General features: G+C 47.1%; 2 protein-coding genes across 3 annotated transcripts in view; both read left to right on the forward strand.

The window, feature by feature from the left end:
- Positions 1–10,265, forward strand: part of LOC143289401 (uncharacterized) — a 57,538-nt gene extending 47,273 nt beyond the window's left edge. Inside the window, exons 18-24 of the mRNA XM_076598364.1 lie at positions 670–1,026; positions 4,231–5,004; positions 5,512–6,100; positions 6,979–6,983; positions 7,406–8,239; positions 9,272–9,318; positions 10,217–10,265. Coding sequence (XP_076454479.1) covers positions 670–1,026; positions 4,231–5,004; positions 5,512–6,100; positions 6,979–6,983; positions 7,406–8,239; positions 9,272–9,318; positions 10,217–10,265 — 2,655 coding nt within the window. The remainder of the gene's footprint in view (positions 1–669; positions 1,027–4,230; positions 5,005–5,511; positions 6,101–6,978; positions 6,984–7,405; positions 8,240–9,271; positions 9,319–10,216) is intronic.
- On the forward strand, positions 9,189–16,373 carry LOC143289439 (uncharacterized). Of its 2 annotated transcripts, none has more exons than XM_076598405.1 (4): positions 9,189–9,318; positions 11,177–11,298; positions 12,577–12,776; positions 15,461–16,373. In XM_076598405.1, the coding sequence occupies exons 2-4, from the start codon at positions 11,202–11,204 to the stop codon at positions 15,569–15,571; spliced, it is 408 nt and encodes a 135-aa protein (XP_076454520.1). In that variant the 5' UTR covers positions 9,189–9,318; positions 11,177–11,201; the 3' UTR covers positions 15,572–16,373. The 2 variants fall into 2 exon arrangements, with proteins under 2 accessions (XP_076454520.1, XP_076454521.1); XM_076598406.1 differs by having other exon boundaries at positions 15,541–16,371.
- The last annotated feature ends 3,957 nt before the right edge of the window (positions 16,374–20,330 follow it).

The raw sequence follows: 20,330 nt of genomic DNA on the forward strand, positions 1-20,330 counted from the left end.
GTTGCCATCGTTGTTCCCACAGGGTCGTGGGTGGGGTTGGGAAGGGTGGGTGTGTGTGTGTGTGTGGGGGGGGGGGGTGGCGGGGGGGGGGGGGGGGGGGGGGGGGGGGGGGGCAACAAGGAGTTAGTCAACAGCAGCAGTTCAGAGCAAAGCTGCCCCCTTAAATACACCACCACACAACACACCATAACACAACCCAACACAACACATAATAACACAGCACAAGACAATACAACACAACATAACACAGCACAACACAATGCAGCATAACACCGCACAGTACAACACGTCGCAACATAACACAGCACAGCACAGCACAACACATTTTAACACAGCACAACAGAATGCAGCATAAGAGCACAATACAACACGACACAGCCCAACACAGTACGATACAACACAACACGCCATAACGCAGCACAACACAACACAACACACCATAACACAGCACAACATAACACAATACAGCACACAACACAACACAACACAACACAATACCGTTGCCGTCATTATTCCCACAGGGTTGTGGGTGGGGTTGTGGGGGACAGGGAGTGGGGTTTGGGGGGCAACAAGGAGTTAGTCAGCAGCAGCAGTTCAGAGCAAAGCTGCCCCCCAAAATACACCTCCACACAACACACCATAATACGGCTGACGTCGTCGTCCTCACAGGGCCGTGGTGGGTGTGGCGGCAAGGAGGACGGCAGCAGCAGCAGCTCTGAGCAGAGCTCCCCCAAGTACCTGCTGGGCACCGTCACCAGTGAGCCGCAGTTCATGAAGCACGGAGGGGGCGCCACCTCCTCCAGCCGTCTCCAGACCTCTCCGCAGCTCTCTCCGGGATTCCCTCGGAGGAGCCAGTCCCCACAGAGCCGGGGAGCACCCTCACCCCTGCAAGGGCTCACCTCTCCCAGAGTGGCCTCCCCTCGACCAGGTGGCGGCAGAGTGGCCTCCCCTTTGCCGGCGTCACAGCAGCAGCAGCAGCAGCAGGCGTCGGTGCCGGCGCCACAGAGGAGTCCACAGCAGCAACAGGTAATGTTTTACCTGTGTTACAGGTGATGTCTTTTGGATGAGATGATCAGGGGAGGTCCTGTGTGCTTAGCACGTGTAAAAAGAAACCTGTGAAGGGTTGTCCCTGGGAAATTTGTGTCGAAAAATCCACTTTGATCATTGAACAAATACACTTTAGAGCTCGATCGCTCAATTGGGCCAAGTAGTTTTGTGACCTGTTGTGATTCATCATCGGACACAAAACGAGAGCGCCAAAGAATCGATAGACACACAGAAAATACGAAAAAAACTTAGCCGTATGAAGAGCACAGGAGCAGGAGTCAAGGTGGCTGCCGGAAAAAGAGGGCGCTGGTCAGGGATGCAAAGGGGAGGTAACCTACTTCTGGAGGTTATCGGCTGTAGCTACTTTCGTTTTCTCCGCATAGGCGGGTAGTAGTTTGCACAGGACAGGAATCAGACCCCTGCCGGAGTCTGCACTAGTGGGTCACAGTATGTTACTTAAACGTAATTTTAGAGACGAAAAAAAAAAGGAAAAAAATGTTGGTACAGCATTGCAATGGTATGCTCTTCCATGTAGAAGTCCAAATTTTACACAGAGGAATCTGTTGTCACAAAAAGTGATAGGATAGGATATGATGTGACACAACACGATGCAACACAGTGTAATACGTTGCAATACAGTACAATACAATAGAGTGCAACATAGCACTATGCAATGCGTTGCAATACAGTACAATACAATAGAGTGCAACATAGCACTATGCAATGCGTTGCAATACAGTACAATACAATAGAGTGCAACACAGCACAGTGCAATGCGTTGCAATACAGTACAATACAATAGAGTGCAACACAGCACAGTGCAATGCGTTGCAGTACAGTACAATACAATGCACTGCAACATAGCACAGTGCAATGCGTTGCAAGACAGTACAATACAATGCACTGCAACATAGCACAGTGTAGTGTGTTGCAATACAGTACAATACAATGCACTGCGATGCAACACAGTGTAATGCGTTGCAATACAGTACAGTACAATAGAGTGCAACATAGCACTATGCAATGCGTTGCAATACAGTACAATACAATAGAGTGCAACACAGCACAGTGCAATGCGTTGCAATACAGTACAATACAATGCACTGCAACATAGCACAGTGTAGTGTGTTGCAATACAGTACAATACAATGCACTGCGATGCAACACAGTGTAATGCGTTGCAATACAGTACAGTACAATAGAGTGCAACATAGCACTATGCAATGCGTTGCAATACAGTACAATACAATAGAGTGCAACACAGCACAGTCCAATGCGTTGCAGTACAGTACAATACAATGCACTGCAACATAGCACAGTGCAATGCGTTGCAATACAGTAGAATACAATGCACTGCAACACAGCACAGTGCAATGCGTTGCAATACAGTACAATACAATGCACAGTGCAATGCGTTGCAATACAGTACAATACAATGCACTGCAACACAGCACAGTGCAATGCGTTGCAATACAGTACAATACAATGCACTGCAACACAGCACAGTGCAATGCGTTGCAATACAGTACAATACAATGCACTGCAACATAGCACAGTGCAATGCGTTGCAAGACAGTACAATACAATGCACTGCAACATAGCATAGTGTAGTGCGTTGCAATACAGTACAATACAATGCACTGCAACACAGCACAGTGCAATGCGTTGCAATACAGTACAATACAATGCACTGCAACATAGCACAGTGTAGTGCGTTGCAATACAGTACAATACAATGCACTGCAACACAGCACAGTGCAATGCGTTGCAATACATCACTGTTACACTGCGTGTAGACATGAGCCGCTGCGAGAAAATTCATACAAACCTTCTTATGAAATGAAGTACAGTGAAGTAAGCAAAAACAGTACAATACAATACGATACAATACCATGCAATACAACACCATACAATACAATATGATACAGGGTATAAAAAAAAAAGGGGTTTGACTGCCTGGGTTCTTTCAAAACAGTTTTTTGTATCCGGTATGATACAGTTTAAGTTTTTCAAGGAGGCATCACTGCGTTCGGACAAATCCATACATTCTACACCACTTCTGACGGACAGACGCCTGACCAGCAACACAAACCGGCACACCTAGTCAGGCCTTGAGTGCGTGCATGTGTCTGTGTACCTATCAGAATGGATTTCTTCTGCACAGTTTTGCCAGAGGATGACACTCTCGTTGCCATGGGTTCTTTTGCACACAGGACCTTGGTTTATTGCCTCATCCAAAAGACTAGACGCTCAGTTTGATTTTCTGGTCAAACTTGGGAGAAAGGGCAAGATCAGGATTCGAACCCACACCCTCACGGACTCTGTATTGGTAGATGAGATGAGTGTCTTAACTCTCTCCGGACGAAGGAATGCTCACGCATTCCTACACAAAACATATTCAGATTCGGACGAAGGAATGGAATAGCATTCTCTGAAAGTAAAATTCCATCACGCGCTGTACACGTGATTTTGTGATTAGCCAAGCAGAGTGCGCTATTCTGGGTCACTCCACAATCGAACAGTATGATTGGTCAGCCTGGCATGTGTGGCCTGTCTTGCACACACGCTGACAAAGTCACTGACCCGTCGTCTGCTCGTGTGCCAGCCTGTTAGCAAAGCGGGCTCTTCTCAGAATGTTGTGAAGCAAACAAGGCAGTGACGGCAACGTTTTAAGGTTGCCGAAGTACTTGAAATGCTACAGACTGAAGGGTCGGACATTGAAGAGGTGGATGATGACAAAGAAGAAAGCGAATTTAATGCAGAAAGCGAGCATGGGTATGGTGATTCGGGGTGAAAAATTGGCAGTATTTTCTACATATGGCAAAACTGTAAACATAAAATGAGAAATTTGATTTTTTTTATATGTAATAGCTCAACAAGTAATAAACCAGTTCTGAGAGTTTCATTTTCTTACTCTGTATTTTGTATTTTTTGTAATTTTTTTCCAAACCCTTACAAATGGGCCGTCTGTGGGGAAAAGCAAGGGAGAAAACTTGTCGTCCCGAGGGAGTTAACCATTCTGCTACCTTTCTCTGTGCATACAATGCAATACAATACAATACAGTACAACACAACACAACACAACGTTTGACCTGTGTACACAAACAGGCAATATCAGTGACGCGTTCAGCAGAAAAGCGAACCCCACCTTACAAAGTGCACACACAGTGTCCACTGCTGCAGGTGATGCCCCCCTCACTGCCTCACCGACCGCCGGAGCCGACAGGGGGACAGCACTCACTTCCTGTGGCCACCACCACCCACCAGGGCACCGCCGGCTACCCCCCACCCCTCCTCTCCTCCTCCTCCTCCACCCACGTGGGAAACGTCGGCTACCAGACCTCCACCACCCCGCCCTCCGCCCACCCGGGGAAAGCCGGGTACCAGCCCCCTGCCTCCTCCCCCCCTGGCAGGTCCCAGCTGGCTCAGCACCCCTACCTGGGTGGCCTCCCTTTCCAGGGCCCCACCCCCCCCTTGAGCCCCACCGCGGCCTGTCAGGGTCATCCCCGCGCCGACCAGGGGCACCTGCCGGGTCAGATCCACATGGCTCAAGGTCAGGGTCACGGCTTTCCGGGGATGGCGCCGCTGCAGGGTCCGCTGGAGAAGGGGGGTTCGGGTCCCTCGATGAAGCCGGGCCCTGCAGTCGCCGCCCACTTCCCCCTGCCCTTCCCGCTGCCCTTCACCACCGGCCCTTCGGGCGACAGGTTCCACGGCCCTCACCTCAACGCTCCAGTGAGTGCCGGCGCCCAGCCCGACCTGCCCAGAATGCCGCACTACCCATCAGGCCAAGGGGCGGTGCCATCGGAGGCGGGCCCGAAGCAGGGAGGGGGCTGCGGGCCGCGTCACCCCCTGAACCAGGAGATGCTGTCGGCGCTGCGGCTGGCCAGTCAGATTTCACACGCCCAGGGCCCGCCCCTTCCGCCAGGGGACGTCACTCTGCCTGTCCACGCCCCACAGGTAGTGCTTGCCTGCTGCTTCTGCTGGTGTCTCTACAGTCCCTCACTGGGTTTTTTGTTTTTTCTCTTTGTTGTTTCGTGTGTGTGTGTGTGTGTGACTGATGTGCACTTGTGTATTTCATGACCTCAGTTTCACTGCTGACTGCCGTGTTTGTGGGTGTGCATGATCATAACATAATCAGTCAAGAAGCGAACATTGGGGCTGATTTTGTGTTGTCTGATAAAGAGTATAGCGAGAATTGCAGGTTGGGTCTGATTTTGTATTGTGTTGTGTCGGTGATGTGAGAATTGCAGGTTGGGACTGATTTTGTATTGTGTTGTGACGGTGATGTGAGAATTGCAGGTTGGGACTGATTTTGTATTGTGTTGTGACGGTGATGTGAGAATTGCAAGGTGGGTCTGATTTTGCACTGTGTTGTGTAAGCACTGTGGCGATGACAACCCAGGCGTGATCTTTGCCATGCGTGCAGCAGTGCAGTGGTGAATCAAGGGAGGTCATGTGTTGCAGCAGCAGCAGCAGTCCAGAGGGCAGGAGCAGCCGCCGCCGCCGCTGCCGCCTTCACACGCCATGTACAGACCCCCCATTCAGCGCCCGCCAATCAGCGCCCATGGCCCCGCCCCCATGACAGCTGGCCCCGCCCCCAGGACAGCTGGCCCCGCCCCCGGGCAGCACTTCCAGGGGTCGCCCATGTCGCGCGCCTTCCTGCCGGGCATGGCCATGAGTCAGCACCCGTCGGGGGACCACCCCATGCACTTCCCCCCCGGCCCCCACCCCCACCCCCACCCACGCCCCCGCATGCACGGCGCCATGGCGACGCACGGCCACGAGGCGGTGCTTAGCGAGGGTCTGCCTGCACGGCTGCCCGCACCGCCCATTGCGATGCAAGGTCAGAGGTCGTCGGCGTTCCCCACGCTGATGACGGGCCTGTTCCCCAAGGACGGGGGTGGTGGGGGGCCGGGTGAGGGGGGTGGGCGAAGCGGGTACCAGGCCTTGTCTCCCCTGACGATACAGGTGAGTTGGATGGGGTTTTTTTGTGTTGTGGAGAGTTCACGTTTTGTTGCCGTGTTTTGGTCGAAAGTCTCACGTTTTGTGGATGGTGAAAGGACATGTTTTGAGATGTATTCATTTCAGCTGGGATGTATCAGATTTGTCTAGAGTTTTATTTCATTGCAGTTTGGTGCCAGACTTAAGCTTTATTTGTTTTCAGTTCACGACATGGTAATCATTTGTCTGTGTGTTGTTCATAGTTCAGGGTGTGTTCATGATTTGTCTGTGTTGTTCATAGTTCAGGATGTGTTCATGATTTGTCCGTGTTGTTCATAGTTCACGGTGTGTTCATGATTTGTCTGTGTTGTTCATAGTTCAGGATGTGTTCATGATTTGTCTGTGTTCATAGTTCAGGATGTGTTCATGATTTGTCTGTGTATTGTTTACAGTTCACAGTGTGTTCATGATTTGTCTGTGTGTTGTTCATAGTTCACGGTGTGTTCATGATTTGTCAGGTGTTGTTCACAGTGTGCTCATGATTTGTCTGTGTTGTTCACAGTTCATGGTGTGTTCATGATTTGTCTGTGTGTTGTTCACAGTTCATGATGTGTTCATGATTTGTCTGTGTGTTGTTCACAGTTCATGGTGTGTTCATGATTTGTCCGTGTTGTTGATAGTTCAGGTGTGTTCATGATTTGTCTGTGTGTTGTTCATAGTTCAGGTGTGTTCATGATTTGTCTGTGTTGTTGATAGTTCAGGGTGTGTTCATGATTTATCTGTGTTGTTGATAGTTCAGGGTGTGTTCATGATTTGTCTGTGTTGTTTACAGTTCAGGGTGTGTTCATGATTTGTCTGTGTTGTTGATAGTTCAGGGTGTGTTCATGATTTGTCTGTGTGTTGTTCACAGTTCATGATGTGTTCATGATTTGTCTGTGTGTTGTTTACAGTTCATGATGTGTTCATGATTTGTCTGTGTGTTGTTCACAGTTCAGGTGTGTTCATGATTTGTCTGTGCTGTGTGTTGTTCACAGTTCAGGGTGTGTTCATGATTTGTCTGTGCTGTGTGTTGTTCACAGTTCAGGGTGTGTTCATGATTTATCTGTGCTGTGTGTTGTTCACAGTTCAGGGTGTGTTCATGATTTGTCTGTGTGTTGTTTACAGTTCAGGGTGTGTTCATGATTTGTCTGTGTGTTGTTTACAGTTCAGGGTGTGTTCATGATTTATCTGTGTGTTGTTTACAGTTCAGGGTGTGTTCATGATTTATCTGTGCTGTGTGTTGTTCACAGTTCAGGGTGTGTTCATGATTTATCTGTGCTGTGTGTTGTTCACAGTTCAGGGTGTGTTCATGATTTATCTGTGTGTTGTTTACAGTTCAGTGGTGTCTGGTACTTGTGTCTGTCTGTTGTGTTTCCAGTTCGTGTGTTCCATGATTTGTCTGGTGCTGTGGGGTCTGCAGACCCTAGTCCGTTTACCCTCAGTACACCGTGATGCTCCGTTTTCCTGGGGACCGGTGCCCCGAGGTGAGTCATGTACCCTGTGGTTACCTGTGGTGTACCCTGTCATGTACCCTGTGGTGTCCCTGTGTCCCTGTGGTGTACCCTGTGTGTACCCTGTCTGTACCCCGTGTGTACCCTGTGGTGTCCTTGTGTACCCTGTGGTGTACCTGTCAGTACCCTGTATGTACCCTGTGGTGTCCTGTGGTGTACCCTGTGGTGTACCCTGTCAGTACCCTGTCATGTACCCTGTGGTGTACCCTGTCATGTACCCTGTGGTGTACCTGTGGTGTACCTGTGGTGTACCCGTTGTGTCAGTTGTACCCTGTGGTATGTATTCCCTGTGGTGTACCTGTGGTGTACCCTGTGTGTACCCTGTACCTGTCGTGTTCCCTGTGGTGTACCTTGTCATGTACCCTGTCGTGTACCCTGTGGTGTACCCTGTCGTGTACCCTGTGGTGTACCCTGTGGTGTACCTTGTCATGTACCCTGTGGTGTACACTGTGGTGTTCCCTGTGGTGTACCCTGTCGTGTACCCTGTGGTGTACCCTGTCATGTACCCTGTGGTGTACCCTGTCATGTACCCTGTGGTGTACCCTGTGGTGTACCCTGTCATGTACCCTGTGGTGTACCCTGTCATGTACCCTGTGGTGTACCCTGTGGTGTACCCTGTGGTGTACCCTGTCATGTACCCTGTGGTGTACCCTGTGGTGTACCCTGTCATGTACCCTGTGGTGTACCCTGTCATGTACCCTGTCATTACCCTGTGTTGTACACTGTGGTGTACCCTGTGGTGTACCCTGTCATGTACCCTGTGGTGTACCCTGTCATGTACAACACAGTGTGTGGATGGTGTGTGTTTCAAACACTTGACAGAGGTTGGTGTCTGTGAACACAACACAACACAGTGTGTGGATGGTGTGTGTTACAAACACTTGACAGAGGTTGGTGTCTGTGAACACAACACAGTGTGTGGATGGTGTGTGTTTCAAACACTTGACAGAGGTTGGTGTCTGTGAACACAGCACAACACAGTGTGTGGATGGTGTGTGTTTCAAACACTTGACAGAGGTTGGTGTCTGTGAACACAACACAACACAGTGTGTGGACCTGGTGTGTGTTTCAAACACTTGACAGAGGTTGGTGTCTGTGAACACAACACAGTGTGTGGACCTGGTGTGTGTTACAAACACTTGACAGAGGTTGGTGTCTGTGAACACAACACAGTGTGTGGATGGTGTGTGTTTCAAACACTTGACAGAGGTTGGTGTCTGTGAACACAACACAGTGTGTGGACCTAGTTTGTGTTACAAGCACTTGACAGAGGTTGGTGTCTGTGAACACAGCACAGTGTTTGATGGTGTGTGTTACAAACACTTGACAGAGGTTGGTGTCTGTGAGCACAACACAACACAGTGTGTGGATGGTGTGTGTTACAAACACTTGACAGAGGTTGGTGTCTGTGAACACAACACAACACAGTGTGTGGACCTGGTGTGTGTTACAAACACTTGACAGAGGTTGGTGTCTGTGAACACAACACAGTGTGTGGATGGTGTGTGTTTCAAACACTTGACAGAGGTTGGTGTCTGTGAACACAACACAGTGTGTGGATGGTGTGTGTTACAAACACTTGACAGAGGTTGGTGTCTGTGAACACAACACAGTGTGTGGATGGTGTGTGTTACAAACACTTGACAGAGGTTGGTGTCTGTGAACACAACACAGTGTGTGGATGGTGTGTGCTACAAACACCTGACAGAGGTTGGTGTCTGTGTGTGTTTCAGGGGACGCCCAAACCTGACAAGCAGGAGGGAGGGGCTCCAGAGAAGAGGTACGGTGTGCACGCCTTGCTGACACACTCACACATGTGCGTCCTCACACGGACATGCACACGTGCAATCACACACACACACACACTCACACATGTGCGTCCTCACACAGACATGCACACATGCAATCACACACTTGCACGCACACACACATGTGCGTCCTCACACGGACATGCACACATGCAATCACACACACACACTCACACATGTGCATCCTCACACGGACATGCACACATGCAATCACACACACACACTCACACATGTGCATCCTCATACAGACATGCACACATGCAATCACACACATGCACGCACACATATGCATCCTCACACGGACATGTACACATGTAATCACACACATGCACCCACACATGTGCATCCTCACATGTACATGCACACGTGCAATCACACACATGCACGCACACATATGCATCCTCACACGGACGTGTACACATGTAGTCACACACATGCACCCACACATGTGCATCCTCACATGTACATGCACACATGCAATCACACACATGCACGCATACATATGCATCCTCACACGGACATGTACACATGTAATCACACACATGCACCCACACATGTGCATCCTCACATGTACATGCACTCATGCAATCACACACTTGCATGCACACAAACACACACACTCACCTGTGCGTGCATACACACACACACACACACACACACACACACACACACACACACATCTGTACGCATGCACACACGCACAGAGGAAGATAGAATGACAGCATATCGGTGAAAAAAAATGTTCAAGGTCACAGTCCTTTTCAGCTGCAGGGGTGATGAATTGATATTCTCTGTGTCTAAGGTAGTCATCATGGTAGACACAGTCCTTTTCAGCTACAGGGGTGATGAATTGATATTCTCTGTGTCTAGGGCAGTCATCATGGTAGACAGTCACAGTCCTTTTCAGCTACAGGGGTGATGAATTGATATTCACTGTGTCTAGGGCAGTCATCATGGTAGACAGTCACAGTCCTTTTCAGCTACAGGGGTGATGAATTGATATTCACTGTGTCTAGGGCAGTCATCATGGTAGACAGTCACAGTCCTTTTCAGCTACAGGGGTGATGAATTGATATTCACTGTGTCTAGGGCAGTCATCATGGTAGACAATGTCATGCATTGTTTACATTGTTTATAAATGAAACATATACCACCAGTGAATTGCTCCAGTTGGTGACAACAAAGCTCTGCATTCTGTATGTGTGTGTGTGTGTGTTGTGTGTGTGTTGTATGTGAGTGTGTGTGTGTGTATGTGTTTGTGTGTGTGTGTTGTGTGTGAGTGTGTGTGTGAGTGTGTGTTGTGTGTGTGTTGTGTGTGTGTGTGTGTGGCAGGGAGTAGAAATGAAATGGATGTTCTGTGTGTGTGTGTGTCTGTGTGTGGCAGGGAGTAGAAATGAAATGGATGTTCTGTGTGTGTGTGTGTCTGTGTGTGGCAGGGATAGAAATGAATGTTCCATGGGTGTGTGTGTGTGTGTGTGTGTGTGTGTGTGTGTGTGGCAGGGAGTAGAAATGAAATGGATGTTCTGTGTGTGTGTGTGTGTGTCTGTGGTGTGTGTGTGTCTGTGTGTGGCAGGGAGTAGAAATGAAATGAATGTTCTCCGTGTGTGTGTGTGTGTCTGTGTGTGGCAGGGAGTAGAAATGAAATGAATGTTCTCCGTGTGTGTGTGTGTGTGTGTGTCTGTGTGTGGCAGGTGGTAGAAAATGAAATGAATGTTCTCCGTGTGTGTGTGTGTGTGTGGCAGGGAGTAGAAATGAAATGAATGTTCCATGTGTGTGTGTGTGGCAGGGAGTAGAAATGAAATGAATGTTCCATGTGTGTGTGTGTGGCAGGGAGGGGGAGCCAGTCCTTCACAGAATGGTGATGCCGGTGGGACAGCCAGGGGGAGAGTACTCTCTCTTCGCCAGTTCTTCCCCCTGGTCCATGCCCCTCAACTCCAGCAGCGACTCCAAAAGTAAGCCGGCTTTGTATTCTCTCCCAGGCGACCTTTGACCTGACCTGACCCACATGGTGACCCCCCCCCCCCCCCACCCCCCCACCTGACCTCAGGGTCATTTTGTCTTTTCCTCCAGACTGACGATGACGACCTTGACAGGGTCGCAATGTCCGCAGCGCATGGTTTGGTTCAGCGTTAGGATTTTTTTTTTCTTCTTTCTTTGGAAATAGTGTAGACTTTGGGAAATTCTGAATGCCAAGCTAACTTGCTGTTGCTGGGACTGCTTTGCAGCTAGGCCGTTGACTGTAGCTTTGCTTTGTGTCAGTATGATTGTGGACCGTCTGTTTGTGACTGCACATAATTACGGCGTATGACAGTGACCCAGATTGTTTTATGGTGTGGTGTGGTATGATGTCATAGGTTGGTGTGTGGTTTTGCATATGGTGTGGTGTAATGCAGTATTATTGTTGCAGTGTGGTGTGATGTGGTGTAATGTGTGATGTGGAATGTTTAATGTAGTGTTAGGTGTAAATGTGTAGTGTGGTGTGGTGTATGATGTGTAACTGTGCTGTATGCGTAAATGTGTAGCATGATGTGGCATAAATGTGCAGCACAATGTGGTATTGTGTTGCATGATGTGGCATAAATGTGTAGCATGATGTGGTGTAAGAGTGTAGCTTGATGTGGTGTAAACATGTAGCATGATGTGGTGTAAATGTGTAGCATGATGTGGTGTAAATGTATAGCAAGATGTGTAAATGTGTAGCAAGATGTCGCATAAATGTATAGCATGATGTGGCATAAATGTGTAGCATGGTGCGGTGAAAACATGCAGCTTGATGTAGCATAAACGTGTAGCTTGATGTGGTGTAAATGTGCTGTGATGTGTAGCATGATGTGGTGTAAATGTGTTGTGATGTCTAGCATGATGTGTTGTGATGTGTATCTTGATGTGGTGTAAATGTGTTGTGATGTGTAGCACGATGTGGTGTAAATGTGTTGTGATGTCTAGCACGATGTGGTGTAAATGTGTTGTGATGTGTAGCACGATGTGGTGTGAATGTGTTGTGATGTCTAGCACGATGTGGTGTAAATGTGTTGTGTTGTGTACCATGATGTGTTGTGATGTGTATCTTGATGTGGTGTAAATGTGTTGTGATGTGTAGCATGATGTGGTGTGAATGTGTTGTGATGTCTAGCACGATGTGGTGTGAATGTGTTGTGATGTGTAGCACGATGTGGTGTGAATGTGTTGTGATGTGTAGCATGACATGTGTGACGATGTGTGTGCTGCAGGCATGGCCTCCTCCCCCCTGTCGTCCCATGACAGCAGCATGAGGAACTCCCCGGTCCTGGGCTTTGAGCCCCAGCCCTCCGCGCCCTACGACATGGCCGTCCGCCATAAGGGAATGCAAGGTGAAGGCTGGATGGGCCAGGGTCAAGGCCATGATGAACAGAAGGGCAGAGGTCAAGCGACACACCCTGGCGGTGTACCGGTAAGGGGACTAAAATAGTGTTGATGTGCACATATGTATGCACGCACATGTATGTTCAGAGTGTGGTACTTCCTATCACACACAGAAACACAGGAATGTGAGTGCATCTCACATATTCCAGAAATCTGGTTTTCCGAAGTGTATTCCAGGTGGCTGTTTTATTTACAAAGTCAAGTTTGAATGTTTTCGATGAATCTGCAAATTCATTTTCATGACGTTGCTGGTTTTAACTTCAGTTTGAGGCAGCATGATCAAGACGTATGGCGTGCGATGAAAAAAACAAAGAAAGAAAAAAGGAAGATAACTGATCAGATGGTATGTCTTATCTGTGTAGTATGTCCTTTGAACATCGTCATTATGTCAACGAGGTGTTTCAGTTCACTAGAAATGTCCTTTGAACATCGTCATTATGTCAACGAGGTGTTTCAGTTCACTAGAAATGTCCTTTGAACATCGTCATTATGTCAACGAGGTGTTTCAGTTCACTAGAAATGTCCTTTGAACATCGTCATTATGTCAACGAGGTGTTTCAGTTCACTAGAAATGTCCTTTGAACATCGTCATTATGTCAACGAGGTGTTTCAGTTCACTAGAAATGTCCTTTGAACATCGTCATTATGTCAACGAGGTGTTTCAGTTCACTAGAAATGTCCTTTGAGCATCGTCATTATGTCAACAAGGTGTTTCAGTTCACTAGTAATGTCCTTTGAACATCGTCATTATGTCAATGAGGTGTTTCAGTTCACTAGAAATGTCCTTTGAACATCGTCATTATGTCAACGAGGTGTTTCAGTTCACTAGAAATGTCCTTTGAACATCGTCATTATGTCAACGAGGTGTTTCAGTTCACTAGAAATGTCCTTTGAACATCGTCATCATGTCAACGAGGTGTTTCAGTTCACTAGAAATGTCCTTTGAGCATCGTCATTATGTCAACGAGGTGTTTCAGTTCACTAGAAATGTCCTTTGAGCATCGTCATTATGTCAACAAGGTGTTTCAGTTCACTAGTAATGTCCTTTGAACATCGTCATTATGTCAACGAGGTGTTTCAGTTCACTAGAAATGTCCTTTGAACATCGTCATCATGTCAACGAGGTGTTTCAGTTCACTAGAAATGTCCTTTGAACATCGTCATTATGTCAACGAGGTGTTTCAGTTCACTAGAAATGTCCTTTGAACATCGTCATTATGTCAACGAGGTGTTTCAGTTCACTAGAAATGTCCTTTGAACATCGTCATTATGTCAACGAGGTGTTTCAGTTCACTAGAAATGTCCTTTGAACATCGTCATGATGTCAACGAGGTGTTTCAGTTCACTAGAAATGTCCTTTGAACATCGTCATTATGTCAACGAGGTGTTTCAGTTCACTAGAAATGTCCTTTGAACATCGTCATTATGTCAACGAGGTGTTTCAGTTCACTAGAAATGTCCTTTGAACATCGTCATTATGTCATCTAGGTGTTTCAGTTCACTAGAAATGTCCTTTGAGCATCGTCATTATGTCAACGAGGTGTTTCAGTTCTCTAGAAATGTCCTTTGAGCATCGTCATTATGTCAACGAGGTGTTTCAGTTCTCTAGAAATGTCCTTTGAACATCGTCATTATGTCAACGAGGTGTTTCAGTTCACTAGAAATGTCCTTTGAACATCGTCATTATGTCAACGAGGTGTTTCAGTTCACTAGAAATGTCCTTTGAACATCGTCATTATGTCAACGAGGTGTTTCAGTTCACTAGAAATGTCCTTTGAACATCGTCATTATGTCAACGAGCCGAGGTGTTTCAGTTCACTAGAAATGTCCTTTGAGCATCGTCATTATGTCAACGAGGTGTTTCAGTTCACAAGAAATGAGTGAACTGAAGCATTCATTTCAGTGAACTGTGTTGTTGTTTTAGCTTCTTGTCAGCCTTTTTGCTGCCCATATCATACGGGTTGGTGTATTTCTGTATGATACAGATTTATGTAGTGGTGTTTAGCTGGGGATTGTTGTGTTCTTTTTAAAGTGTATTCCCCATCATTTTGTGTTGGTATCAGGACATGCTGTTTATTCCCCATCATTTTGTTTTGGTATCAGGACATGCTGTTTATTCCCCATCATTTTGTCTTGGTATCAGGACATGCTGTTTATTCCCCATCATTTTGTCTTGGTATCAGGACATGCTGTTTATTCCCCATCATTTTGTTTTGGTATCAGGACATGCTGTTTATTCCCCATCATTTTGTCTTGGTATTAGGACATGCTGTTTATTCCCCATCATTTTGTCTTGGTATTAGGACATGCTGTTTATTCCCCATCATTTTGTCTTGGTATTAGGACATGCTGTTTATTCCCCATCATTTTGTCTTGGTATTAGGACATGCTGTTTATTCCCCATCATTTTGTTTTGGTATCAGGACATGCTGTTTATTCCCCATCATTTTGTTTTGGTATCAGGACATGCTGTTTATTCCCCATCATTTTGTTTTGGTATCAGGACATGCTGTTTATTCCCCATCATTTTGTTTTGGTATCAGGACATGCAGTTCTGTAAAGAGGCCCCTGAACCCTAACTGCAAACTGTTCAGTTTGACTAAAGTCCGTCACTGTCACCCATGATATCAGTTGATTTGATTGAAGCATTCTGTTGTGTTTGGTGTGGAGTTTGTGTGATGATGTCTGATGTCTTGCTCTGTGTGGTGTCAGCGATGTGTTCGTTTCGCTGTGAATGGTGTCCAACAACAATCTGTGTCTGTGCCTGACCCCATGACGGCGGCCGTGTCCAGTCCATGTGGACGGAGGCAGCAGTGGCCTTGACCCCCCTGGAACGGCTGTTGGAGCAGCAGAGACTGCAGCGGCAGACTGACCCCCACTGACACTGACACCCACACACTCAGCCACACGTCTCGGAGCGGCCGCACGGCTGCACGGACCACGTCAAGGAAGTGTACGTCCCCAGGAAGGAACGGAACGTTGCCGACATCTGACTTCCTGTTCAGTCAGTGGTCGACCCCTCAAGAACATAGTGTTACGGATGATGTGACGTTCACACCTCCCTCCCAGAGGGGAGAGCGTTTCCAGACTTCTGCTTCCTGATTTCGGCTTGCAGATGTTGTGTGTCCAAGTAGTATTTTCTACAACTTTTTTCTTTTTGTGTGTTTGTGTACATGGCTGAGCAAGTGCTGTACAAAGGACCTCCATTCATCTTCCTGTTGAGAAAGGCTAGCACCCTGACCAGCCCCGGTCCAGGTGAAGGGGAGAGAAGTAGTGAAGAATCAGGGACGTCTGGTGGGCCTGGGAACCCTTGCTTCCTGGTCCACAGCGCTGAGTGTCACTGCCCGGAACAAGCCACGGACTCTTCTCCACTGCATCTGTGTGTGTCTGACGTGTCAACCGCCCCACCTCCCTTCGCTCTTCACACCCACCCTCCTGCCCCTCCACCTCCTCTTCTACCCCCACTCCCCCACCACACACCCCTGTCATCCCATTCCTTCGTTTTTCATTCTCACCCAGTGTCCTGTGATTGGCTTTATGGAACGTCAGGGATTTGGGAGGCCCCCTCCCTGTCAACCCTGTGCCAATGCCCACCCCCCCAACCCCCCTCATACCCCCCCCTGCCCCCCTCCTGCCACGCCCCTCACCCTTATTCTCCTCTAGCAGTGACTCGTGGAGCATCAGGGACTTTCGGAATACCCCCCTCCCCCCCGCCCCCCCCCCCCCCACACACACACACCTGACTACACCTCTTCCCATCTTCTCTGGTGTCCTGTGGTGACTGATGTGGTGATGAAAACATCAGGGACTTTGGCACAACTCCACTACCACCACCCCCCTCCCTTCAAGCCTCCCTCCCCCCTCACCCTCCACCCTCCCCATGTGCACCCCAACACGCTCCTCACCCAGCTCTCCACTCGTTCTTCTCTGGTGTCTGATAGTGACTGGTGGAACAGCGAGGGCTTTGGTAAGGTGGCCAGGCTGTGGAGGTCATCGTTACACTGTTGTTGTCCTGCTGACCAGGAGACGTCAGGCTCCCTGTGAACACGTGGTGAATACATGGTGACTGTGTGGGGAATACATGGTGACTGTGTGGTGAATACATGGTGACTGTGTGACTGTGTGGGGAATACATGGTGACTGTGTGGGGAATACATGGAGACTGTGTGGGGAATACATGGAGACTGTGTGGGGAGTACATGATGACTGTGTGGGGAATACATGATGACTGTGTGGGGAATACATGGAGACTGTGTGGGGAATACATGGTGACTGTGTGGGGAGTACATGATGACTGTGTGGGGAGTACATGATGACTGTGTGGGGAATACATGGTGACTGTGTGGGGAATACATGGTGACTGTGTGGGGAATACATGGTGACTGTGTGGGGAATACATGGTGACTGTGTGGGGAATACATGGTGACTGTGTGGGGAATACATGGTGACTGTGTGGGGAATACAAGGACATGGCTGGATGTGTGACTGACATAGTGACATGACTGGATGTGTGACTGACATAGTGACATGGATGTGTGACTGACATAGTGACATGGCTGGATGTGTGACTGACATAGTGACATGGATGTGTGACTGACATAGTGACATGGCTGGATGTGTGACTGACATAGTGACATGACTGGATGTGTGACTGACATAGTGACATGGCTGGATGTGTGACTGACATAGTGACATGGCTGGATGTGTGACTGACATAGTGACATGGCTGGATGTGTGACTGACATAGTGACATGGCTGGATGTATGACTGACATAGTGACATGGCTGGATGTGTGACTGACATAGTGACATGGTTGTGTGACTGACATAGTGACATGGATGTGTGACTGACACAGTGACATGGCTGGATGTGTGACTGACATAGTGACATGGTTGTGTGACTGACATAGTGACATGACTGGATGTGTGACTGACATAGTGACATGGATGTGTGACTGATATAGTGACATGGCTGGATGTGTGACTGACATAGTGACATGGATGTGTGACTGACATAGTGACATGGCTGGATGTGTGACTGACATAGTGACATGGCTGGATGTGTGACTGACATAGTGACATGACTGGATGTGTGACTGACATAGTGACATGGCTGGATGTGTGACTGACATAGTGACATGACTGGATGTGTGACTGACATAGTGACATGGCTGGATGTGTGACTGGCATAGTGACATGGCTGGATGTGTGACTGACATAGTGACATGGCTGGATGTGTGACTGGCATAATGACATGGCTGGATGTGTGACTGACATAGTGACATGACTGGATGTGTGACTGACATAGTGACATGGATGTGTGACTGACATAGTGACATGGCTGGATGTGTGACTGACATAGTGACATGGCTGGATGTGTGACTGACATAGTGACATGGATGTGTGACTGACATAGTGACATGGCTGGATGTGTGACTGACATTGTGACATGGCTGGATGTGTTACTGACATAGTGACATGGATGTGTGACTGACATAGTGACATGGTTGTGTGACTGACATAGTGACATGGATGTGTGACTGACATAGTGACATGGCTGGATGTGTGACTGACATAGTGACATGGCTGGATGTGTGACTGACATAGTGACATGGCTGGATGTTGGTTGACTTGGTCATTTGGCAACATTGGTCATTGTAAGGCCAAGTAATTGACACATGGTCAGTATGGATATATATATATATATATATGTGTGTGTGTGTGTGTGTGTATATATGCGTCGTCATAAGAATTGTCATGAGGAAACAGGCTGCCATTGGTGGGTGTGTTATTTGTGTACATGATACAATGTCTGACTGGTGTTGAACATGATTTATTTGCAATGTGATGTATGTAGATAATACTATGTGAATGTACATACTTTTTGATCTGATGGGTGGTATGGGGATTATGTACCCACACTGAAGACCTACCTAATCCTGTGGACACTATACACTGACACTGATGTGGATTGAATCCTCCGGGGATTACACACCGGCATTGAGGGATTTAATGCTGTGAGGATTATATATACTAACATTGATGAGGATTTGATCCTGTTGCTGATTTCACACTGACATTGAGGATTTAATGATGTGAGGATGACATCACTGACATTTGATGAGGATTTAATCCTGAGGGGATTATATTCTGACATTGATGATGACTTAATCCAGTGGGGATTACATACTGGCATTGATGAGGATTTAATCCTGAGGGAATTACATACTGACCATGACACTGATGAGGATTTGATCCTGTGGGGACTATATATGAGATTGATGAGGATTTAATCCTGAGCGAATTACATACTGACCTTGACATTGATGAGGATTTAATCTTGAGCGAATTACATACTGACTTTGACATTGATGAGGATTTAATCCTGTGAGAATTGCTCTCTGACATTGGTGAGGATTTAATCCTGAAGGGATTACATACTGACATTGGTGAGGATTTAATCCTGAGGGGATTGCATACTGACAGTAGTGAGGATTTAATCCTGAGGGGATTACATACTGACATTGGTGAGGATTTAATCCTGAAGGGATTACATACTGACATTGGTGAGGATTTAATCCTGAGGGGATTATATGCTGACATTGGTGAGGATTTAATCCTGAGGGGATTGCATACTGACAGTAGTGAGGATTTAATCCTGAGGGGATTACATACTGACATTGGTGAGGATTTAATCCTGAGGGGATTACACACAGACATTGGTGAGGTTTTAATCCTGTGAAAAGTACACATACAGATGTTGTGATAACAACTGAACCAAGTTATTAGGATTCTTGTTTATGTTTCAAGGGCTAAGTCGAATGACCACTTTGACATCTTATGGTGATGTGCACGTCTGTAACCAGTGTGAGATGATTGCTTGCGTGCTTTGAGAAGTTCACATTGTATTATTGTAATTGTGATGAGTGGTTGAGTTGAGAACTTAACATTAAATTGATGATGGTTAACTTATGTAATTGTGTTGAATGATTGCTTTGATTCTTTGTGAAGTTCACACTATGTGTTTTGTTCGTGTAAAATTTTGTGATGATTGATTGCTTTGAGAAGTTCACATTATGATTATGGTAATGTAAAGTTCTGTGTTGAGCGATCGATTGCTTTGAGAAGTTCACACATAATGGGCATGTAGATAGTAATTGTGTTGAATGTTTGCTTTGAGAGCTTCACGGAAAGAAAGATATGAATATAAAGATATCTTGATTCATTATTTTCAGCATTTCACAAAGAGGAAATTATGACTGTTCACAGTGTATGGATTTGTAGAAGGTTCTTAGTATTCACATAGGGGGGCAGAGTTAATTTGTGCTGTGTTGTTCAATACCAGAAGTGTGGATTCATACTGTTTGTTTTCACACTCATCACAGAAAATTATCATGTTGGTCAGAAAGATGGAGGCTTATTACTTTGAACTCCCTGCAATAGATTTTGTATTAGCATGGTGCCACTATACTCTTTGTTTGAGCACTCACATGAATAATCATGACCATTAAAAAATCAATGGAAAAAAAAGTGTGGGTAAACTGTTTGAGTATTCACATAGAAAGTCATAGTCATGAGAAAAG

The sequence above is a fragment of the Babylonia areolata genome, chromosome 14 (assembly GCF_041734735.1).
Source record: "Babylonia areolata isolate BAREFJ2019XMU chromosome 14, ASM4173473v1, whole genome shotgun sequence".
In the NCBI taxonomy this organism is placed as follows: Eukaryota; Metazoa; Mollusca; class Gastropoda; order Neogastropoda; family Buccinidae; genus Babylonia; species Babylonia areolata.